General features: G+C 46.5%; 2 protein-coding genes across 3 annotated transcripts in view; one reads left to right on the forward strand and one right to left on the reverse strand.

Moving 5' to 3' along the window:
• Positions 1 to 2,588: 2,588 nt before the first annotated feature.
• Positions 2,589 to 5,403, reverse strand: LOC104681297 (histone H3.3). The gene is made up of 4 exons (XM_010387576.2): positions 4,802 to 5,403; positions 4,196 to 4,333; positions 3,959 to 4,112; positions 2,589 to 3,872 (listed from the first exon to the last, which is right to left on the reverse strand). Exons 2-4 carry the CDS (start codon positions 4,321 to 4,323, stop codon positions 3,744 to 3,746), a joined length of 411 nt encoding a protein of 136 aa, XP_010385878.1. The 5' UTR covers positions 4,324 to 4,333; positions 4,802 to 5,403; the 3' UTR covers positions 2,589 to 3,743.
• A 3,215-nt stretch (positions 5,404 to 8,618) lies between these two features.
• Positions 8,619 to 24,897, forward strand: part of UNK (unk zinc finger) — a 44,661-nt gene continuing 28,382 nt past the window's right edge. The window contains exon 1 of one of the 2 annotated variants that reach the window (XM_010387573.2): positions 8,619 to 8,827. In XM_010387573.2, coding sequence (XP_010385875.1) covers positions 8,724 to 8,827 — 104 coding nt within the window. In that variant the 5' untranslated portion in view covers positions 8,619 to 8,723. The remainder of the gene's footprint in view (positions 8,828 to 24,897) is intronic. The other variant, XM_030923058.1, reaches the window with a different exon arrangement.

Here is a 24,897-nt window from a genome sequence, read left to right on the forward strand (position 1 = left end):
CAAGATGATTAAAATGCTCCCGCCCCAAGGGATGGGGAGAGAATGCCCAGGATAGGGGCTCAAGGATCTCATGCCTGGTGGACCACAGCACCCCCGTAAGACAACTGCAGAAGGGGTGAAAACTCCCCACCTGATGCTTCTCTATGGCGGGCTAGACTGGCCATAGGCCTCAGTCTCTGAATCTGAACACAGGCCAGGACCATCTTGCAGAAACCATAGGGCAAGCCCTTGTTTCCTGCTGATTGAATTGCAGGCAGCTGACCGGTGTTCCGCAGTGTTCCTCCCTCTACTGACCTACCTGAAGGTGATTCAGGAGAAAGGGACTGTTTTCCCAGGGCTGCAAGACCCCACCCTGACACCTGACGCCAGGCAGTGCGTGCAAGGAGCCAGTCAGGGGGAGCTGAGCAGCAGAGACCGCTGTTGGGGAATCATCCAGTGAATCGATGAGTGGGAAACTTAACTTCCAATCCAGGCAGTCAGTTCAGGGCCTCTTCTTCCCTTTGGCTGATGGTCCCTAGGCTAGGACCAGTGGGCCAGGTGCTAAAATTACCCAAGGTCCTGACAGGACTCTGGCCCCCAGAAATTCTGAAAACCAAGCCACTTCACTTGTCCCGAAGCCCTTAGCCTGTCTTTGGGAAGGTGGCTGGAAGACCACTTGTTCATGATGAAGTTGCACGTCAGAAGCCGGGTCTACTCTTGGTGAGGGAACACCTGTTGCCCTTTATTTCTCCCATCTTCCTCTTTACCCCTCCTTTTCCCTATTTTGTAGTTACACTGTGGACCCCTGGTGCTGGGTAAAACAGCCCTGCTTCATCCCAAAACTGACTATGTGGACCAGATAATTGAAGTTTAAGGGACAAAACAAATTACGTCCCCTTTTCAGATTGAAGGTGGTATAATTAGAATATTGGTGGGTAAGCAATTTGACCTTATTTTCCTGAGACATGTCCCTACACAAGATTCACTGGGTCCCCACCTCATGTCACCATGCTACGGGTAGGTAGACCGACCGCATAATTTGCCAAATTGGGACAGAGGACAGTAAACAGAGGCACTATTAAATACACTTCAGGCTGGGCCTAGCGGCTCACACCTGTAATCCTAGCACTTTGGGAGCTCGAGTTTGAGACCAACCTGGGCAACATAGGGAGACCCCGTTTCTAAAAAGTAAATACACTGGCTGGGAACGGTGGCTCACGCCTGTAATCCCAGCATTTTGGGAGGCCGAGGTGGGCGGATCACAAGGTCAAGAGACCAAGACCATCCCGGCCAACATGGTGAAACCCCGTCTCTACTAAAAACACAAAAATTAGCTGGGTATAGTGGTGTTTGCCTGTAGTCCCAGCTGCTCGGGATGCTCAGGCAGGAGAATCGCTTGAACCTGGGAGGCGGGGGTTGCAGTGAGCTGAGATCGCACCACTGTACTCCAGGCTGGCAACAGAGACTCCTCAAAATAAATACATCACTTCAACAGGCACAGATTGGCACTGTCCCGGGGAAACTGTCACTGAGGTCACCTCAATAGGGAGCTTCCTTACTATTGAAGGCGCACATCCCAGCCCCAGCTGAATCAGAAGTGAGTGCTTTTTGGACATTTCCCCAAAATTTTTAAAAGACATTATCATTTGAATGAAAACCATTGACAAAATGAGAAAATCTTAACTTCAAAAATTTTATTTTAGTCTCATCCATCAAGGGCACAGGATACCTGCATCAGCCCCAACCTCTACTTTGCTCCTTTACCCTTACCAAGGGATATCCCATACAGGCAGTTGCCTGCAACCAAAAGCTATCTTTGCCTTCTGGGTTGAGTGCTCAAGCCAAGTGTGGAAAGGCAAGCTGCCCAATATAATCCGAGAACCTTCTATGCCAGCCTGCAGACTACGGGAGAAGGTTCACTAGTGTCACCCACTTGGGTTGTCACAGATAGTAAACAGAAGCTAACTCATCACCATAGCCAGGTTTCCGTACTTGTTTCCAGACACTCCAGAGCATAGCACATTCCAACGTCTGATCTTAATCTCATTCTGAAACACACTGTGAGGAATCAGAGTGCTTGTTCCAGAGCTGATTATGAATCTTCTAGAAAAGCGGGTCACTACATTACATTCTTTCATAGGACCTCATTATCACGACCTGAAAGGTACCTACTCTATCTTCCCTCTAAAATCTTAAATTTGAAACTAACCCAAACTTTTGAGAAAGCAATTTTAATGGGGCAGAACTTTAAGCAGTCGCTAGCTTCAAACGGGTATGCTTTGATGACTGCTGGCTCTCATGCTGTCTCGCTGACATCCACATACTACGCTTTTGTGGCCAAAGTGAGTTCTACACCTGCGGGCTTCTATGCTATGGAACGGGAGTGGGGGGAAAAGCTTATTGATAGTTTGTCTTAACTCACACTGCAAATACGGCAATATTATGACATCTTAATAAAGCAGAGAGCTGTTCACATGCTTTCTACAGTATCTTTGTAAATAAAAGGTTCCTTTGTCTACCAAGCAACACCTGAAATGAACTAAGCTCAAAACATTAGTATACAAGGACCTATGTGAAAACTTAGCACATTCAATTTAGGTTTTGGACACTTAGTTGGATAAACAAGTTTATTTGTAAATTTAGTCAACATACATAATTGACCTAAAAACTTCAATAAATTTTAAAACCACTTGGAAGGCCATCTCTATAAAAATGATTTTCCCAGGACAGTAACCAGATGTAACCTAACCCAACACCATCTTAATTGGCAGAGGTTCAGTGGGCTGGAGCTTTATGCTCCTCCCCCACAGCAAGTTTTTATAATACAAATGCCACAAGAAAAAGAACTTCGGTACTGTTTCCTCTTAGCAGAGGAGAAAAACTCAACCTAGTTATGAGACCAACCACACAACACAATGAAAAGCTGCACTAACTAGTTCAGAATATTAGTTAATAGATGATGCTGGTGTGAATAACTTGTATTTTTTTCTAGAGCCCTTATAAATAAAATCCCCCAGTTAGTGTTTGCATTATCAGCTAGAGGGTTAGTTAACACGTGGTAGAATGAGGACTTATGCAAGGTATAAATGCGCATAGCATTTTACTATGAGAACAAGTGCAGTCAGAAGAAAACCAACTGGACTCTAAATTACACACACCTTAATGACAAGACTCCCCACCACTTGTGAATGTAAAACATTTAATTTAAAAATGTTGACACTACAATATATAAAATAGCTATTATAAATGCACATAGTGTATTCTATAGCTGCCAGGTTTACTTTTTTTTTTTTTTTTTTTTAAAGGAAACTGTAAGTTACACTGTGGTTAAGACTTGTATCTTCACCCTTGAAAAAGCCCACATTCTATCACAGTGATGTATGGTCAGACTTAACAGCCCCAATTGTTAAACACTTGGATCAAGTCATAACCAGTTTTATTGCAAAAGGACCCTGTACACATTTATCAATTCTAGTACCTTAATAGCTACCCAACAAGTCATTAACATACAGAAACATGCATCATGAGAAGCAAGAAATATCACCCATCCCTTCTGCATATTAGCAACTTGTCACTCCTGAGCAACAGTGCTCACATCACTGAGGTCTGTGAACAGTCACTTTTCGCATTCATCCTGAGTGAAAGATGGAATGACTTAAGTACAAATGCAACATATTATAAACAATTTCTTACAAAAAAAGTCACAAATTAAACCAAAGTATTTTACAGAATTTACTACAAAACGCCATAAAAACTGCCTTCACTTAAGCTCTCTCTCCCCGTATCCGGCGAGCCAACTGGATGTCTTTGGGCATGATGGTGACTCTCTTAGCGTGGATGGCACACAGATTAGTATCTTCAAACAGACCCACCAGGTACGCTTCGCTAGCCTCCTGTTGAGGACAAGAGCCACACCATTAATCCCCCTCGGGGAGCGGAAACCGCCCAGCCCTCCCCCGACTCCAGGCCTTTGTCTTACCTGCAGCGCACCAATGGCCGCGCTCTGAAACCTCAGGTCGGTTTTGAAATCCTGAGCGATCTCCCTCACCAACCTTTGGAAGGGCAGCTTCCGGATGAGCAGCTCGGTCGACTTCTGGTAACGACGAATCTCTCGAAGCGCCACGGTCCCGGGCCTGCAGCGAGCAGGGGAGGGGTGAGCAAACGCCGCCGCACAAAGCCGTCCACCGGCGGGCCATTGTTCCCCCGCCCGGCCTACCTGTAACGATGAGGCTTCTTCACCCCGCCGGTAGAGGGAGCGCTTTTCCTGGCGGCTTTTGTGGCCAGCTGTTTGCGGGGGGCTTTCCCACCGGTGGATTTACGAGCAGTCTGCTTGGTTCGGGCCATTTTCTTTCACCTAAGAAAGACGCCCCGAAGATAATGCCGCCGCGCTCACCCGGGCCGCACCCCGGGGCTGTGGGGGAACAGGCCCTGGCCCCTCCGCCGGGCCTCCCGCCTCCCCGTGCCCCACCTCGCGGCGGCAGATGGCCGAGGGCCGCCAACCTCCTCCCCCTCCCCTAATGACTCAGGCTGCAAGGAGCGGCAGCCTCCCCCGGGAGGGGGAGTACAGGGAGGAGTCACTTCCCTCCTTTGACGGGCGGAGGCCCGACTGCCCGGAATCCGGCGTCGGGACCTCTGAATCACCGCCAGGAAAAGGCGGGGACACGGTTCCGGAACAAAGCCCCAAGGGGAAACCTCCCGACCCCACACCCGACACGACACCAGCGGCCCGAACAGCCCCCGCCGCTCGGCTCCCAACGGCCGCGGCCCGCGGCGGCAACGGTTGGCAGAGCCTGCAGCCGCGGGCAACCCCACGAACGCCTACCCAACGCCGAAGTTTTAGGCCACTTCTCCGACCGCCGCGCCGCTTCCGCTGCCCGAAGAACAGCCGCAATCGCCGAACCAAGAACCGAAACAAGCCCAACGAACGACCAAACCGCTCTGCGCTCCAGGCCCCCTCGACGCCGCCGTTTTTATAGGCACGCTTCACGCTGCGTCTCTGCGTCATAGGACCCTTATTTGCATACACCAACGACTTTTTTTATTGGTGGGCGCTTTCGCCGACGCGCTGACATCCCCCGACACAAAGGCCGTGCTTCGGCACTGTTCCATGATTGGTGCATATCTAGGCCGCTGATTGGCTGTTAAAGTCGCCTAATGATTGGATGGATGCAAAGAGGAATGGACGAATCAGAGTTTAGCACTGAGCGGCCCTTCTGATTGGATAAAATGGAGCTATGTTTGGATCCTTCCCTTGGTTCCAAAGCTCTGCAATAGAAAGTCAATGCAATCGAATTGCATTGGTCTCTTATCAGGATGAGCAGGAGTCTAAACTTACAGGCATCAAGCGAATGCTATGCACGCAGAGAGGCTACTTTAACAAATTTTTTGTAAATATTTTCCGATGTAAAATAAAATGTGTTCCCTAGATTATTTACCTTTCATAATATTTTGATCGTTAAGTGCGTAGTGTGAGAATTAGAATTCAGTAAATCATATTATCAAGTATTTCAATGATCATGCACATACATTTTTAACCAAAAGCAGGTCCCTTGGTGGGGTGGGAAGGGGTAAATAACAGATACAAATAAACATGTTAATAAATTAGAGGAACTGTTTCGTATGTTTTTAAGGTGTCACAAAATATTTTGTGATTTCCGTGATTAAACAAGAAGTAACTTAAGCAACATGTTACTTGAATTATGTACTTCAACCGAATGAAATGACTACAGCCAGAAAGGAAGTAGTCCTACTATACTATTTGTATGTCCATGAAGAATAAACGAAAGATAACTAAATATGTGCCCTTTTGTTTAATAGCATATCCTGGCCGGTATTACTTCTGAAGAAACATGACAAATGTGTAAATATGCTAATCCCTACCTTTGCCTAAGTAAATGTCTTGGGTAGATTGCAATAGTCAGTTCTTCAGTTGCCTCAAGTATATTAAATACCATAGCAGGCTTAAGGTTAAGACTAGCCAAGCACAGCCCAGAAAATTGAAATACAGCCTTGGGCATTCTACTCCACTCTATAGTTCTGATGCTTGGTTCAACAAATATTCCAAACTACTAAAAGAAAAAGTAGCAGAAACAGGTATATATAGGTTTCAACTAATTTTTTTTTTTTTTTTTTGAGACAGAGTCTCGCTCTGTCGCCCAGGCTGGAGTGCAGTGGCACGATCTGGGCTCACTGCAAGCTCCACCTCCCAGGTTCACGCCATTCTCCTGCCTCAGCCTCCTGAGCAGCTGGGACTACAGGCACCCGCCACCACACCCAGCTAATTTTTTGTATTTTTAGTAGAGACGGGGTTTCACCGTGTTAGCCAGGATGGTCTCCATCTCCTCACCTCGTGATCCGCCTGCCTCGGCCTCCCAAAGTGCTGGGATTACAGGCTTCAGCCACCGCGCCCGGCTGTGTTTCACGATTTTTCTAGGTTACACAGAATCATGTCATTTCCATGCCTCCATGTGGAGGGGCAGTCATTTTCTTTCCAGCTTTGCTAATTATTAGAAACTAAAGCTACCCAGAGAAAAAAGGTATGGACTTACATTTATCCATTTAAGTATGATTCGTGGAAATAGGATGCCGAGTGCGGTGGCTCACGCCTGTAATCCCAGCACTTGGGAGGCTGAGGAGGGCGGATTATGAGGTCAGGAGTTCGAGACCAGCCTGACCGACATAGTGAAATCCCATCTTTACTAAAAATACAAAAATTAGCTGGGCGTTGTGACATGCACCTGTAATCCCAGCTACTCAAGAGGCTGAGGCAGGAGAATCGCTTGAACCTGGGAGGTGGAGGTTGCAGTGAGCTGAGATTGCACCTCTGCACTCCAGCCTGGGCAACAGAGTGAGACTCCGTTTAAAAAAAAAAAAAAAAAAAAAAAAAAAAAAGTCTGTCTCTCTTACTTGGTAGTCACACAGGTATGTTTCACTTTTTCCAGATTGGTACAAGGGAGGAAAAGCAACACAGGAAATGAGGAAGAACCAAAAACCTCTATACAATGAAAAAAATAGCAGAATAAAAAGAAAACAAACAAAACCCAACAGCGAATGTGATGTAGCCTTGTAGGCTACTGTCCTAATTCCTCTTCTGTTACCAACCTGCTGAGTAACTTTGTGCGGTTACTTAGCTTCTCTGGGTTTCGGTTTCCTCTTTTGTCAATTAAGCAGTTTGGATGAGATCATCTCCCAATTCTCCCAGTACACACTTCCTCTAAAGCTCATGGTATACATCCATTATTTAAAATCTGGTGCTGTGACCTCTATTTCTTCAGTCAGATCACACTTGAGTATTCTGAGGCTAACATAAACCAATTAAGTTGCGTTTAATCATAGGATTAAAGCAATATACTACAACTTGTATTTGTCCTTTTGTAATTTTTCATTTTCAAACGCCCCTAGTGGCTAAACGATTTAGCCTATTTAGGAAATACCAGTTTCTCAACTTTGTAATGTGGTTTCTGATGTGAGGGAACTTGGAGCTAAATAAAACAAGTACGTGTCACTCAAACGTTAACGATTTTCCATTAGCCCCACCACCCCTCACCCCTAAGGTTATTTGGAATGTGTTTCTTTAATGAGATAATCATTTGCTAATGTAATCCCATCTAAGAAAATACAAATCAAAACCAGTGGATTTAAAATAGATTCAATATGAAAAACAAAGTTAAATGACAACTGTTAAAATCTCTACGGAGAACATTCTAAAACTCACAGAAACAAATGCCTAGGTCTGGGGCATCTGGCTTATTTTACAAAGTGAAGAACTTTGCTTGACTGGTGGGAAGCAGAGATGGGAAAGATAATATCCCAAGTTAAAAGGCTGACGTCCAGAGAAGAAAACTAGAGTGGACAAACACGGGAACGCCCTAGTCAAACTCAGGCCTTTCCTCTGGACACTGTGATGCTGCTCGACACTGATAAGTTGCCTGCAACTTGTCAATGTACCTCAGAGACTATTCTAGGCGGAGATTAAATTCGTCCTTGGCCCTTAATGTACTGGAAACAAGTTGGTCAGGCCAGGTGTCAGGCTGAGAAGGCACACAAGTGGAGTTCCAGGTGTCGAGGCTAGTAAAGGTAAATGAAGCGCCTCGGCAAAGGCGCGGAAACTCTCCTTAGCAAAGCTTTTTCAATCCCTCTCAGGTTAGACCCGCCGCAGGGACGAAGGGGTTGCTGTCGGATTGCAGGTGCCTGCAGCACAGGGCCCAGAACTAAGAACCGACAATACAGATTCTTAAGCCCTGTTTGGAGGCACTGCTCTGAGCTGGCATTAGAACCGACCCAAGATAATACTAAGTACAAAGGCAAAGTAGTTATGACACCGTTGGCAGTGAAACTATACTTGGAACTCTTTCGCAGAAGTCGCTAGGGCCTCCCTAGCTCTGGGCCCCTTCTCCTCCAGGCGCTCCAGTTTCATGGAAAGGCTTCCCTTTGAAACTGAAAACGCGCTGGTAAGAAGGATAAACGCGACCGGACTGCAATTCCCAGAAGCCGTCGCAGGCCCTCAGCATCCGGGACACGAGCAGCACGGATCCCTGGGTATTGTGGTCCCGCGCTGTGCCAGCAACCCTCTGCCGACGGTAAAATTCCAGTCGGACATAGAACCACAACTCCCAGCTACCCATGCTGCCGTGTGGGGGGTCTTCACGTTCTCGTGGCGCGGCGCAGGCGTACTGGGTCCTCGGCGCGGACCGCGCAGACTGAATAATAAAAGGGGAGCGGCGAAGAGGCAGGAAGACAAGACCATGTCGAAGGGCCCCGGGCCCGGCGGCTCCGCAGCTTCCTCGGCGCCCCCGGCCGCTACCGCTCAGGTGCTGCAGGCACAGCCCGAGAAACCGCAGCACTACACGTACGTAGAGCCCCCCCCCGCCGCGCGCGCACGCCTGACGTCAGCGGCCAGCGTGAGTCACGCGCGCAGGGAGAGCGCGAGGCGGCCTCTTCCTCCCCCCCTTCCTCCTCCGGCCCGGCCCAGACCGGTTCCAACCTGCTGGGGCCGGTCCCAACTGCCTCCAACTGCCACCAACCTCTGGTCGGGCTGTGGGGCGGGAAACTCGGTTCCGGCCGCTGAGTGGGGAAGGCGGGAGCTCGGGATGCAGAGTGCACTCTCCCTAGGCCAGGCCTTCGAGGCCTAACTGTTCCTCAGACCATAAAATCACAGTAGTAGGCTCCTTTGGGGCAGTGAGAAGTCCAAGACACAACCAAGACGAGTTCCGTGGGGCCCAGCCCCGGAACCCACCTCTGAATGATCATTAGCGCGAAATCCTGTCAGGAGATTCCATGCAATTTGCACAGGAAGCCTTTTGTGTCCCTAAGGGTCGTAGGTTGTCCACGAGGGCCACCCTTGCTTGAATTCACAGTCGACGTAGATAAACATGCAAAGATGGAAACGTGTCGGTGCGTGCCCATGACCCTTTCCCTCGCGGGCTGTGCGGAGCCTGAGTCTGGGAGCCCGAAGGTGATGGGTTCCGAGTATGTCTGCAGGCTCAGCAGAAATGTGGCATTAGAGGGACCCCCAAATACCGACACTACAGGGTCCAGCAAGATGGGAAAACCTCTTCCTGGAAGTCTGCATCTGTGTGCTTTTAGGTCGCTGTCTTCATTTCCTTCAAGTCACATTAAGCATTCCCTAGTTAGGTGATGTGGGAGAAAGATGAATAAGGGGCGGTTTCTCGTGTTAAGCAAAATGTTGCTTTCCGTTTTCCCTGATGCTCTGACTGCCTCTCATCCCCATGGGCTTCTGAGTGATGTGCATCTTTAAAAGGGTCCCCAGCTGCGAGAGGTTTTGGAACCTGGGGGGTTGAACAGCTAAGTTGTTCGGTGAACGAAGAACAGAATCATCTGTTGGAGTAGAAAGAACTCAAACCAGACAGGAGGAACTCTTGCTATATAGAAGACCTTGGGAAACTGTTCTGGGGTTGGGGAACATTGGTTATAGGAAGTGTACGGTTTCTTTGTGGGATTCTCTGTTGTTGGCTGAAATCATTTAAGCTTCTTGACTACAGTCTGACTCACGTTAACCATTCCTTTTCTGATGTGGACGTTGCTTTCCTGGTCCTTTCTTACTGGAGATCTTTCGCAGTCTTTCCATTGATTTTGGTGAGATGTTCTTAGCTCAAAGACTACTGATTAGTTGAATGGTGTAGTCTTGATTTTCGAATGTGGAAACTTCACGTAATTGGAACTTCTTTATATTCTCTGGTTGCTCAGATCGCTGTTTTTAGTAAAATAAACACATTTTGAGTCATGAGAGTCTTGGTTTCAGCAACTTGTGTTTCTGTGTTGTGTTGTCATTGAGCATACTATGAAATGTGTATTAGAAAGACTTTCTTATTTTGGGATTGACAGGTGAAACTAGTGAACAGCTGAGTAAATGTCAGCGTCTGAGTCTTTGTCTTCTTGATGCTCATTTGTTTAAAACCTGTCTTTCAGGCCGGGTGTGGTAGCTCACGCCTGTAATCCCAGCATTTTGGGAGGCCGAGGCGGATCACCTGAGGTCAGGAGTTCGAGACCAGCCTGCCCAATATGGCGAAACCCCATCTCTACTAAAAATACAAAAAATTAGCTGGGTGTGCTGGTGGGCACCTGTAATCCCAGCTACTCAGGAGGCTGAGGCAGGAGAATCGCTTGAACCCGGGAGGCGGAGGTGGCAGTGAGCCGAGATCGCACCACTGCACTCCAGCCTAGGCGACAAGAGTGAAACTCCGTCTCAAAAAACAAAAACAAAAAAACCCTGCCTTTCCATTCCTTGTGGGTAAGTACAGAGTAATGGGACCTGGCTCTTGAGGTGTCTTAGGAAATCAACAGGAGTAGGTAAAATAGCCAAGCTTGATGGGAGGTTGTAGGTGTTCTTAGCTCTTTGTTCGTATGTATGTGTGTTTTTATATTTTCATTTCCAGAAATCAGAGATAGAAATCAGTGGTCTTTCTTGCTAGACTTACCAGCATTCAGAAGCTGTGATGACTTGGAATACTTCATCCCCTAGTTGTCCTAGGGCTGAGGTGCAGGGAGCATGAGGACACAAATGATGGAACCAGCACACTTGCTGGCTCTGATTTTTCTCTTTTTTTTTTTAAGATAGGGTCTCTGTCATCCAGGCTGTAGTGCAGTGTCATGATCTTAGCTCACTGTAGCCTCAACCTCCCTGGTTCAAGTGATCCTCCCACCTCAGCCTCCTGAGTAGCTGGGACTACAGGCACACCTGGATATGGTTTTTTTTGGTATTTTTTGTAGAGATGTGGTTTTGCCATGTTACCCAGGCTGGTCTGAGACTCCTGTGATCAAGCAGGCGCAAGCCGTCTACTGTTGGGCCTTGGCCTCCCAAAATGCTGGGAGGCCACCACACCCAGCTTTTTTTTTTTTTTTCTCTTAAAAGAGACATGGGCAGGGTACTGTTGCTCATGCCTGTAATCCCAGCACTTTGGGAACCTGAGGTGGGTGGATCACTTGAGGTCAGGAGTTTTGAGACCAACCTGGCCAACATGGAAACCCTGTCTCTACTAAAAATACAAAAAATTAGGTGGGCCTGGTGGCACACACCTATAGTCCCAGCTATTCCGGAGGCTGAGACAGGAGAATCGCTTGAACCCAGGAGGCGGAGGTTGCAGTGAGCCGAGATAGTGCCACTGCACTCCAACCTGGGCGACAGAGTAAGACTCTGTCCAAAAAAAGAAAAAAGAGAGATGTGATCTCACTATGTTACCCAGGCTGGACTTGAACTCCTGGGCTCAAGCAGTCCTGCCTTAGCCTCCTGAGTAGCTGGGACTACAGGCACATACCTCTTTACCTGCTTCCCCCCACCCCCATAAGGTGAATTCATTTATTGCCCCTGGGAGTTAGGGGACGAGAGCATTTTGATTTTGATTTTAAATGAAAATTTGAGCTGCTTGGGAGGTAAATAGTGGGTACACATGGACATACAGAGTGGAATAATAATTGATCATTGATAATAATCTATCCCATTTTGAATACAGAGATAGATCCCTTTTGAATATTTGTGTTTTTGCCTGTCAGTTTTGTTTTGTTTTGTTTTGTTTTTGGAGACGAAGTCTCACTCTGTTGCCCAAGCTGGAGTGCAGTGGCGTGATCTCAGCTCACTGCAACCTCCACCTCCTGGGTTCAAGTGATTCTCCTGCTTCAGCCTCCTGAGTAGCTGGGACTGCAGGCTTACGGTACCATGGCTGGCTAATTTTTGTATTTTTAGTAGAGACGGTTTCATTATGTTGGCCCAGCTGGTCTCAAACTCCTGACCTTGTGATCCGCACGCCTTGGCCTCCCAAACTGCTGGGATTACAGGCGTAAGCCACTGTGCCCGTCCACCTGTCAATTTTTTTACCTTTTTAAACTTTTATTTATTTGTATTTTTAGTAAAGATGGGGTTTCACCATGTTGGTCAGTCTGGTCTTGAACTCCTGACCTCGTGATCTGCCCGCCTCAGCCTCTCAAAGTGCTGGGATTACAGGTGTGAGCCCCCGCGCCCAGCCACTTTTATTTTTATTTTTTATTTATTTTTGTCGCCCAGGTTGGTTGGACAGAGCAAGAGACAGGATCTTGCTCTGTCACCCAGGCTGGTGTACAGTGGCATGGGAAGGCCTGAGTCTGAGAAGGTGTGAGCCACTTCACTTGGCCTTTCTTATATGTAAATTAATTTTGTATAGTTTTATACCTGATGTTATTTGAAATTATGTAACATGCAGTAGTCTTTGCAATAATCCAGAAACACTTGTGTGATAATTGAGTCTCACTTACCATAACGGCAATCTTGGCAAACACAGTTGAATATACCAAGCAAAAAATTACTTTCCCATTCGTTTCCCTTTCTTGCCCCTTCATTCTTGTGCTGAAATTGAAGTTCTCAGTTTGAGCCCTCCTTTTCCTAAACCAAGAGGATTATTCATAACATAGTCTGAAGGATAATTTTGTTCATTTTTTTTTTCTAAACTCTTGAATAATCTTGCTTTAAGGGAAACTTTGGAACTATAAAGGAAACTTTAAGGGAAAATTGGTGTAGCAGGCACTTGTGCTGGACTTGAGGAATCCAGTCCTTTTAGGAAACAGTTATGTCAGAAGTTCCTCTATTGTACAGCCCCAAGTATTTGCTTAGCACTTAGTAAAATGATAATGTGGCCGGGCGCGGTGGCTCACGCATGTAATCCCAGCTCTCAGGGAGGCTAGAGGCGGGAGGATAGCTTGAGCCCAGGAGTTCGAGACCTGCCTGGGTAATACAGCGAGACCCTGTTCTCCACAAAAAGGAAAAAAAAAAAAAAAAAAAAAAAAGACCAAAAAAAAAACACGATAATGTGTATGTATTATTATTCTTCCAAGACAAAAACTATGTGACCTCTTTTTTTTTTTTCTGAGACCAAGTCTGGAGTGCAGTGGCGCGATCTCTGCTCACTGCAAGCTCTGCCTCCTGGGTTCACAGCCGTTCTCTCCTTCTCTCCTGCCTCAGCCTCCTGAATAGCTGGGACTACAGACGCCCGCCACCACGCCCGGCTAATTTTTTGTATTTTTAGTAGAGACGGGGTTTCACTGTGTTAGCCAGGATGGTCTTGATCTCCTTACCTCGTGATCTGCCCACCTCGGCCTCCCAAAGTTCTGGGATTACAGGCATGAACCACTGTGCCCGGTCCTGTGACCTCCTTTCACTAGACAGTTTGTCTTTTCTTTTTCTTTTTTTAAAAATTTTTATTTATTTATTTATTTATTTATTTATTTATTTATTTTGAGACGGAGTCTCGCTCTGTCACCCAGGCTGGAGTGCTGTGGCCGGATCTCAGCTCACTGCAAGCTCCGCCTCCCGGGTTCCCGCCATTCTCCTGCCTCAGCCTCCCGGGTAGCTGGGACTACGGGCGCCGCCACGTCGCCCGGCTAGTTTTTTTGTATTTTTTTAGTAGAGACGGGGTTTCACCGTGTTAGCCAGGATGGTCTCGATCTCCTGACCTTGTGATCCGCCCGTCTCGGCCTCCCAAAGTGCTGGGATTACAGGCTTGAGCCACCGCGCCCGGCCTATTTATTTATTTATTTTTCTGAGACGGAGTCTAGCTCTGTTGCCCAGGCTGGAGTGCAGTGGCGCAAGTCTCCACTCACTGCAAGCTCCTCCTCCCAGGTTCACGCCATTCTCCTGCCTCAGCCTCCGGAGTAGCTGGGACTACAGGCGCCCGCCGCTACGCCCGGCTAATTTTTTTGTATTTTTAGTAGAGATGGGGTTTCACTGTGTAAGCCAGGATGGTCTCCATCTCCTGACCTCGTGATCCGCCCACCTCGGCCTCCCAAAGTGCTGGGATTACAGGCGTGAGCCACCGCGCCCAGCCCTGGCTAATTTTTTGTATTTTTAGTAGAGACGGGGTTTCACCGTGTTAGCCAGGATGGTCTCGATCTCCTGACCTTGTGATCTGCCCGCCTAGGCCTCCCGAAGTGCTGGGATTACAGGCGTGAGCCACCACACCCAGCCAACAGTTTGTCTTTTCATTTGACAAAGGATGAATTTAATTCAGCTTTATTTATAATAACATACTGACTTGTATATTGGAAGAGTTTTATAAAAACGTTTAAAAATGAGGAGAACTTTTGTAGCAATCACATCTCAAAATGTATCTGCAAGTTTAGCTACCTTTTGGCTTTTTGCTGTATTAACAGTTATACTATTGAAAGTGTATAGCTGAGCATGGCATAGTAGCTCACATCTGTAATCCCAGCACTTTGGGAGGCCGAGGCAGGCAGATCACAAGGTCAGGAGTTCGAGACCAGCCTGGCCAACATGGTAAAACCCCGTCTCTACTAAAAATACAAAAAATAGCTGGGTGTGGTGGCGGGCACCTGTAATCCCAGCTACTGAGGAGGCTGAGGCAGGAGAATCATTTGAGCCTGGGAGGCGGAGGTTGCAGTGAGCCAAGGTCGCACCATTGCATTCCAGCCTGGGCGACAGGACTAGACTCCGTCTCAAACAAAAACATAAAAAGAAAATACAAAAATTAGCTGGGTGTGGTGGTGCGTGCTGAGGCAGGAGAATTGCTTAAACCCGGGAGGCGGGGGTTACAGTGAGCCGAGATCGCGCCACTGCCCTCCAGCCTGGGCGACAGAGCCAGACTCCATCTCAAAAAAAAAGAAAAAAAGTGTATTCTTGAAAGGTCACAGAAAAACTACCATCTGAAATATCCAGCTGGGTGTGGTAGCTATAATCCCAACTCGGGAAACTGAGGTGGGAGGATCGCTTGAGCCCAGGAGTTCCAGACCAGCATGGGCACCACAGCAAGACCTGCCTCTCTACTAAAAATTAAAAAAACGAGCCAGGTGTGGTGGTGTGCGCCTGTGGTCCTGGATACTCAGGAGGCCGAGGTGGGAGGATCCCTGAGCCCAGGAGATTGAGGCTGCAGTGAGCCAAGATTATGTTACTGCACTCCAGCCTGGGTGACAAGACCCTATCTGAAAATAAATAAATAATTGGCTGGGCGTGGTGGCTCACGCCTGTAATCTCGACACTTCGGGAGGCCAACGTGAACGGATCACTTGAGGTCAGGAGTTCGGGACCAGCCTGTCCATCATGGCAAGACTGTATCTCTACTAAAAATGCAAAAATTAGCCGGGCGTGGTGGTGCATGCCTATAATCCCACCTACTCGGGAGGCTGAGACAGGAGAATCTCTTGAACCCAGGAGGTGGAGGTTGCAGAGGTTGCACTGAGCCGAGATCACGCTACTACACTCCAGCCTGGGCAACAGAGCGAGACTCTGGCTTAAAAATAATAATAAAATAAAAATAAATAAATAAATATTAGACTCTCTGAGTTTCTGACCTCATTGTTTTCACTCCATGAGAGGAAGTATACCTCAGGGACCAATCATGTCTTCATGCCTTCAACTGCAGTGACTGCAGTTGATTCTCAGACTTCTTAATGCCCTCATGTTAAAGGAAATGAAATTCTAGTTTAGTGAAGGTTTGCAGGAGTTTTCTGGCCACTTGGTGATTTCTTATAGGTAGAGAATAAATACTTTATAGCCTCATCTATCTAGGCATCATTTCAATTTAGGACTGGTTTCCTGGGCATTGAATTAAACAAAGATAATGTAGCAATACTTCCATAGATCTCTTTTCAGTTTATGTATTATATAAATGTCATTAACTTCACTTGATTGCATCTGATTGTATTTTGGAAAATCCTGGACATGAACATGTATTTAAGTCATTATTGCAAATTACAATACAATTGTACAAGGGTTAGTAGAGTACTACTTGTTGCACAACAGAAGTCATTGGAAGCGTTACTAAGCAACCTCAGCGAGAGCGAGTTACATTACCAAGAAACACTTCTGGATCTTATTTACTTGTTTATCAAGTAGAACTGATTTTTTGCAGGACAGAAATTAGGAGCTCATTGTAGCCTTCATTTAATCCCACAAAATCCCTGTTAACAAGTGTTAAGTGCCCTTGCTAAGGGTAGATTCTTAAGCTTGACACCTAGTTGATATTTGCTGTTATCTAAATTATTAAAGTCAAGATTTGCTTAATGGTTAAGTTTTTTTGTTTTAATCCAGCTATGTTAGATACTAAAGAAGGCTTCCCCACAACCCATATGCATCTGCTTTGACTGGTGGTTTCTATCATCCTACAAAGACTGTGACTTATTGGTGAGGGCAGCTGGACAACTCTGAGAGCAACTTAGAGAAATCCATCTTGGGCACACTCTATAAAGGAGCTCCTTCTCTGCAAATAGCACCCCAGATAAGTGCACAAAAGCAAGATACCCTCGTGGACCTACACGTCCTCCCGCTTTTCAACACCCTGATGCCTGAAGGTGAGGTCTCTTTCCTGTGTGTCTTAGAAGCCATGAGCACGCTTAGGTAACTAGAGCCCTGCCACAACCTGAGCAGCACAGCACACATCTGCAGGCTTTCCTGCCAGACCTTTGCCTAAAGGTAATTTTTCTCATTAGGAGAGACTCCTGGTCAAGAGTGATGACAGTAAGATTACATTTAAAGCTGCATTACATTAAATAGTGGACTGGTCTAGTGATTATTTTCCCACACTGGGCAATATTTGCTTAATGATTAAGTTTTTTGTTTTTGTTTTTGTTTTTTTTAATCCAGCTATGGTTGATACTAAAGGAGGTTTTCCCACTATCCGTATGCATCTTCTATGTTTTGAAATTGCAACTATGGACAGTTATGGCTAATCCTAGTAGATTGTCTTCCCTTCTTTTAACATCTTGGATGAATTTGGGTCACACTAATTGTTATGTGAAGATGGATGTTGAATGTAAGTTTCTCTGCCATTCTTAGCCAATCTATAAAAATTACATTAGCCTAATTGCTAACAATGCCGAGAGTTTCGGTTTAGTATCCCTCTGGACAGTGTAGCTTCTGTTTTCTTACCGTATGGATACTCTGTAGATTCACCCCAGCCAGTCATGTTAAAATATCTGCATAGCCAACAGATCTGTGGAGAAAGTGCATGGGGTAATAGGTACAAGGTGATATTTGGGGTGATGGAAATGTTCTGGAATTAGATATGGTGAAGATTACATAACATGGGTGAATACACTAAAAACCACTGAAATGTACACTTACAATTGGTGAGTTTGTGTGCTCTCTGAATTATATATCAAATTTTTAAAAAGTTAATTAAAAAATCAGTGTAGGCCGGGCGCGGTGGCTCAAGCCTGTAATCCCAGCACTTTGGGAGGCCGAGACGGGTGGATCACGAGGTCAGGAGATCGAGACCATCCTGGCTAACACGGTGAAACCCCGTCTCTACTAAAAAATACAAAAAAAAAAAACTAGCCGGGCGAGGTGGCGGACGCCTGTAGTCCCAGCTACTCGGGAGGCTGAGGCAGGAGAATGGCGGGAACCGGGAGGCGGAGCTTGCAGTGAGCTGAGATCCGGCCACTGCACTCCAGCCTGGGCGACAGAGCAAGACTCCACCTCAAAAAAAAAAAAAAAAAATCAGTGTATATGAGTCCCTCCTACAAGAGAGAGGGCTTCAAGTGCATGGCCTATTGCCAAGGCTCAGCAGCAATAGTGTGGGAAAGCCTGTGGTTTGCACAAAACTCCTTGGTGCCCTTTCCCCAGCTTTCTCAGTGGCTTAGGCCCTGTGTGTCTATTCTAGTTGAATGCCCTCATGTTGTAAGTCTGTGGAGATGTTTTGAGATAAGAGATATGTATTCAGAAAACAAGTTTGAGACTCCTAGGTGTTGGTAATTATACTTTATCTCATTTCCAACTTGATAGCCATTCCAGGGAACAAGCAGATTTTTACCAATGCCTTCGTAAAATGAATCACGTCTACTTCCTGGAGTGGGTGGGGAGCGGAAGAGAAGTTTGCTCTTACTAAAATGTAATGGAGTCCATTCTTCCGGTATTGTGAGTGTGTTAAGGTTTACCTGGGCATTTCTTTAAGGACAGGCCATGTGTTTTAGGGATTTAAAATGATGTCAGTGGCTATACTATATTAGTTCAAGTAATCACAACAAACTTTTTATTATTTCTCTATAAAATCCCTCAACTTTCACCCCTTTTTTCTTTGCCAGTGTGTAGAATTTGACAGCAGTATCAAGAGCTGAGGAGAAGGAGAAGATGGAAAGGAGTCTAGCAACTTAAAAATCTCACAGCATTCTCTGTGAGGTGACCTTTTTTCCTGTTGGTGGCTCAATTTCTTTAGGACATAAAGAAGATACTGAGGCCTGTGACAGCCTGTGACAGTATCATCAAGTTGTAACTGAATTTATTGAACTGTTTCTTCCCCCTTATTATTCTTTATTCACAGTTTACTTTTCATGTGCATAAGTTGACTCATTTGTTTCCTGTTAGCATTTGAAACACCATATAGCCACCATAAGTCCTGACAAAATGACTTCTAATGAGGAGGGGAAAGTCCATGTCCCACCTTCCTATGAAATTTTGGCCTATTCACAAATCTACCCCCACATAAAAGAAGTAGTTATGTTCTGTAAAGAAGAGGTTGATAAAAATCTTTAGCATGGTGTTTTGTGACTTAGAAGTTTTAAGTAGTCATTCTTATATCTAAGCATTTATTAATTTTGGTAAGAATATTACTGTATGTTTCTGATGTCACTTCTACTGTTAAGAGGTGCCAGGCATCTGGCGGCCTGCCGCTTCAGGATTTGTGTGAATCAGACCATCTAAATATAGTATAAATTAGAGACCAGTACTTGTATTTCCTGATTAAAAGCAAACTAACCTCTCTTTCACTATTGAAGTAAAAGTACTTTACAATGAATACAAAAAAATGTATATTAAATATCCAGTAGAGCATGCTAACGTGAACATTTCTGTTTTTATTTCATCAACTTATTTTATGGTATTGTAGTTATGGCCTGTCCAAAACTCTCCGACATGTTCTAAACAGCTTTCAGAGGGTCACTGAGGCTTATTTGCTGCTACTCTTATTTTTCCTTTAGCTCAGTTAAGAAATGCTTAGTTGGCCGGGCGCGGTGGCTCAAGCCTGTAATCCCAGCACTTTGGGAGGCCGAGACCATCCTGGCGAACACGGTGAAACCCCGTCTCTACTAAAAAAATACAAAAACTAGCCGGGCGAGGTGGCGGGCGCCTGTAGTCCCAGCTACTCGGGAGGCTGAGGCAGGAGAATGGCGTAAACCCGGGAGGCGGAGCTTGCGGTGAGCTGAGATCCGGCCACTGCACTCCAGCCTGGGCGACAGAGCGAGACTCCAGTCTCAAAAAAAAAAAAAAAGAAATGCTTAGTTAGCCGGGCGTGGTGGCTCACGCCTGTAATCCCAGCGTTTTGGGAGGCTGAGGTGGGTGGATCACCTGAGGTCAGGAGTTCGAGACCAGCCTGGCCAACATGGTGAAACCCTGTCTCTACTAAAAATACAAAAAACTAGCTGGGCGTGGTGACAGCCACCTGTAATCCCAGATACTAGGGAGACTGAGGCAGGAGAACCACTAGGACCCAGGAGGCAGAGGTTGCAGTGAGCCGAGATCATGCCATTGCACTCCAACCTGGGCACAAGAGCGAAACTCCGTCTCAAAAAAAAAAAAAAGAAAGAAAAAAAAGAAAAGAAAAGAACTTAAGCATTTCTTTTTTTTTTTTTTTTTTTTTTAGAGAGGAGTCTTGCTCTATCCCCCAGGCTGGAGTGCAGTGGCCGGATCTCAGCTCACTGCAAGCTCTGCCTCCTGGGTTCACACCATTCTCCTGCCTCAACCTCCCGAGTAGCTGGGACTGCAGGCGCCCGCCACCTCGCCCGGCTAGTTTTTTGTATTTTTTAGTAGAAACGGGGTTTCACCATGTTAGCTAGGATGGTCTTGATATCCTGACCTCGTGATCCGCCCGTCTCGGCCTCCCAAAGTGCTGGGATTACAGGCTTGATCCACCGTGCCCGGCCCTTAAGCATTTTTTAACAGTCAGCATGGTAGTTAGGAGTACCGACTCCAGGGTCACACCACCTGGATTTGAGGCTCAGCTCTGTCAATGACTAGCTGTGAGATCTTGGGCAAGTGACTTACCTCTTTGTGTATCAGTTTCCTGAGAATAGGAATATTTCCTGTCTCATGGGGTTGTTATAAGGGTGAAATAAATGAGTTCATATATGTAAAGTGCTTAAAACAGTGCTTGACACTTAGCACAGTGTAGGTACTGTTCGCCATTATTTGAACTGGGCTGTAGTCACTGCTTTCAGTTGCATTGCTCCTTGCTTCAACAGCCCTGATTGAATGCCTTCTTTAGTTGAATCCACACTAAGATAGATTTTCAGTTCCTGGGGCACGCACGGAGGAGCAGCATCTTCAGAGAACAGTTCTCTCTTCCACATCCACTTGAATTCTTATTTCATTCTCCAGTCTTTGTAGCGCCTCCATCATACTGCTTGTATCTTATATGGTGGATGTATGTTCTAAACTGACCCACTCAGTTCAGGGCCAAATACTTTGTTGTACAGAAAACAATGTACAAAGAACATGTTAGTTTAAACATATTACTAAAGTCATAGAACTGGAGGTTTTCCAGGCTAGCTATGTACAGAAAAACTTTGTGGGTTTTTTGTTCTGTTTTATTTTGTTTCTTTTTTTTGTTTGTTTTTGAGACAGGGTCTCACTCTATTGCCTAGGCTGGAGTACAGTGGCATGATCTCAGCTCACTGCAACCTCTGCCTCCTGGGTTCAAGCGATTATAGTGTGTCAGCCTCCTGAGTAGCTGGGATTACAGGTACACACCACCACACCCGGCTAATTTTTGTATTTTTAGTAGAGATGGGGTTTCACCTTGTTGGCCAGGCTGGTCTCACACTCCTGACCTCAAGTGATCTGCCCGTCTTGGCCTCTCAAAGTGCTGAGATTACAGGTGTGAGCCACCATGCCCGGCCAGAAAAACTTTAGGAATAAAGTCAAGGTATTATATGATTTGGGGGAGAATGAACGGGGCTTTTTTGTACTCTTGAATATTCTCTAAAATCAGTGATGTGAGTGACCCTTACATGAACCTTCCTCAATTTCACCAGCTCTAGGCCCCATAGGGCAAGGGGACAATTATAGAAAGAAGGGACCATGGACACACAGGACTAATTGCACACCCTTCCTGGTTCTTGGGGCAAGACAGCTCACAGGTATCAGAATGTTCCAGTGAGCCCCAGTGAAAAGTGGGCTGAAATAATTGCCAGTGATTGGCTCCCCCACTGTAAAACACTGACTTGCTTGAGTGCCTGTAGCACTTGAACTGTGGGTTGCTGTGTGTGTGTGCGCACATGCGTGTGTGCACAGGTGCAGTAGGGAGTTTCATTGCATCTAGGAGCTTCATAGTGGCCATAAGATCATACTGTATTTACTCTGACTAAAGGCCAGTGTGGGATCAAAGGCTAAGGTTCGGACACACTTAGAAATTCACTAGACACGGCCGGGCGCGGTGGCTCAAGCCTGTAATCCCAGCACTTTGGGAGGCCGAGATGGGCGGATCACGAGGTCAGGAGATCGAGACCATCCTGGCTAACATGGTGAAACCCCGTCTCTACTAAAAAATACAAAAAAAAAAAAAAAAGAGCCAGGCGAGGTGGCGGGTGCCTGTAGTCCCAGCTACTCGGGAGGCTGAGGCAGGAGAATGGCCTAGACCCGGGAGGCGGAGCTTGCAGTGAGCTGAGATCCGGCCACTGCACTCCAGCCTGGGCAACAGAGCGAGACTCCGTCTCAAACAAAAAATAAATTCACTAGACACTTACTTTATTTGCCTGAATAATACTCCCTGAGCTTGCTTTTTCTATCAGAGAGAATATTCTAATCAGGATCACTTTAGAAGATTTGGAAACCACATCTCTGTAGCTGTGTAGTGTGTCAGATCCATCCAAATATTTACCTACCACCAATTATAGCTTTATTTTCCCTTTTTTTTTTTTTTTTTTTTTTTGAGACGGAGTCACTCTGTCGCCCAGGCTAGAGCGCAGTGGCCGGATCTCAGCTCACTGCAAGCTCCGCCTCCCGGGTTTACGCCATTCTCCTGCCTCAGCCTCCCGAGTAGCTGGGACTACAGGCGCCCGCCACCTCGCCCGGCTAGTTTTTTGTATTTTTTAAGTAGAGACGGGGTTTCACTGTGTTAGCCAGGATGGTCTCGATCTCCTGACCTCGTAATCCACCCGTCTCGGCCTCCCAAAGTGCTGGGATCACAAGCTTGAGCCACCGCTGCCTGGCCTATTTTCCCTTATTATTATTATTATTATTTTTTTTTTTTTTTTGAGGCGGAGTCTCGCTCTGTCGCCCGGACTGGAGTGCAGTGGCCGGATCTCAGCTCACTGCAAGCTCCGCCTCCCGGGTTTACGCCATTCTCCTGCCTCAGCCTCCGGAGTAGCTGGGACTACAGGCGCCCGCCACCTCGCCCGGCTAGTTTTTGTATTTTTAGTAGAGATGGGGTTTCACCATGTTAGCCAGGATGGTCTCGATCTCCTGACCTCGTGATCCGCCCGTCTCAGCCTCCCAAAGTGCTGGGATTACAGGCTTGAGCCACCGCGCCCGGCTCCTTATTTATTTATTTATTTATTTATTTTTGAGACGGAGTCTCACTCTGTCGCCCAGACTGGAGTGCAGTGGCGCAATCTCGGCTCACTGCAAGCTCCGCCTCCCGGGTTTACGCCATTCTCCTGCCTCAGCCTCCCGAGTAGCTGGGACTACAGGCACCCGCCACTTCGCCCGGCTAGTTTTTTTTTTTTTGTATTTCTAGTAGAGACGGGGTTTCACCATGTTAGCCAGGATGGTCTCGATCTCCTGACCTCGTGATCCGCCCGTCTCGGCCTCCTAAAGTGCTGGGATTACAGACTTGAGCCACCGCGCCCGGCCTTCCCGTATTTTTTAAAGCTTTTTTTTTTTTTTTTGGGAGATACGGTCTTACTGTGTCACCCAGGCTAGAGTGCAGTGATGTAATCATAGCTCACTGCAGCCTTGAACTCCTGGGCTCAAATGATCTTCTCACTTCAGCCTCCTGAGTAGCTGGGACTACAGGCCTATACCACCACACCTGACTGATTTTTTATTTTTAGATTTGTTTCGTGAAGTCAGGGTCTTCCTATGTTGCCAGGCTGGTCTGGAACTTCTGACCTCAAGCAGTCCTCCGTCCTCTGCTCCACAAAGTGCTGGGCCTGAGACACCGCACCCAGCCTAAACTGAAAGCCATTTTTAGTAACTCCCACCAATGTGGTTATTGTTAGAAAGTTGTATGGTTTCTGCATCATGTTTGGTGTCAGAATGTGTACGTATATCCTTATAAATATCGAATGTAGAACTGATAGTAGTTTACCTTTCAGATTTGCAAAAATAAGGAAAGATTTTTAGCAGCTTGTAAGAAACATACATATTTGGATGAATAATTAGAATTTTAATTTACAGCTCATATGCTCTTTGAGGGTAAAACATACTTTATTCTCAAACTTTTTTTTTTTTTTTTTGAGACGGAGTCTTGCTCTGTCGCCCAGGCTGGGGTGCAGTGGCCGGATCTCAGCTCACTGCAAGCTCCGCCTCCCGGGTTCACGCCATTCTCCTGCCTCAGCCTCCCGAGTAGCTGGGACTACAGGCGCCCGCCACCTCGCCCGGCTAGTTTTTTGTATTTTTTAGTAGAGACGGGGTTTCACCGTGTTAGCCAGGATGGTCTCGATCTCCTGACCTCGTGATCCGCCCGTCTCGGCCTCCCAAAGTGCTGGGATTACAGGCTTGAGCCACCGCGCCCGGCCTTTATTCTCAAACTTAAAGAACCATGGATAAGCCATGAATTATGGCCTCAGTGACTACATTTCTTTTTAGGAGTTACATGTGGGGGAAGGAAAGAAGTAGGTACATGGAGGTGTTAACATGGAAAACGGGAGATTACAGAGAAGCATTATTTGAGCCTTTGGATACTACAAATAATCTTCAACAATGACAGGGGTTTTTTGGCTTTTTGTTTTTCTTTTTGTGCTAGTTGCAGAATCCTATCATATTGTGGTTAGATTTCAATAAAGAATGTTTAAGATCAGGATTTTGTCTTGCATTTAAAAAAGACCCTATATTCAAGTTAAAGCTTGTATATATTTGTTTTTTGTTTTTGTTTTTGAGACAGAGTTTTGCTCTGTCCCCCAGGCTGGAATGGCCAGGAGAGCAGCAGGAGCTGCAGGAACAGGTGCTTCCTCACTGGCCACTCCATCTTGAAAACTCATGGCCCATGTCCTGAGGCTGAGTGGCATCCAGAGTGAGTTATTCTACCGGCTCAATCTCTTGTCCCTTTTGTTGGGCTTACATCTTGCTGTTCACTGTTCTGGGATTCACCAAGTCCTGAGCAAATCTGGTGTTGCAGCGCCATCTCATTCTGTTGGCTTGTCTTTTTTTTTTTTTTTTAGATGGAGTCTTGCTCTGTTGCCCAGGCTGGAGTACAGTGGCGCAGTCTCGGCTCACTGCAAGCTCCGCCTCCCGGGTTCATGCCATTCTCCTGCCTCAGCCTCCCGAGT

Source organism: Rhinopithecus roxellana, chromosome 19 (assembly GCF_007565055.1).
Source record: "Rhinopithecus roxellana isolate Shanxi Qingling chromosome 19, ASM756505v1, whole genome shotgun sequence".
Lineage (NCBI taxonomy): Eukaryota > Metazoa > Chordata > Mammalia > Primates > Cercopithecidae > Rhinopithecus > Rhinopithecus roxellana.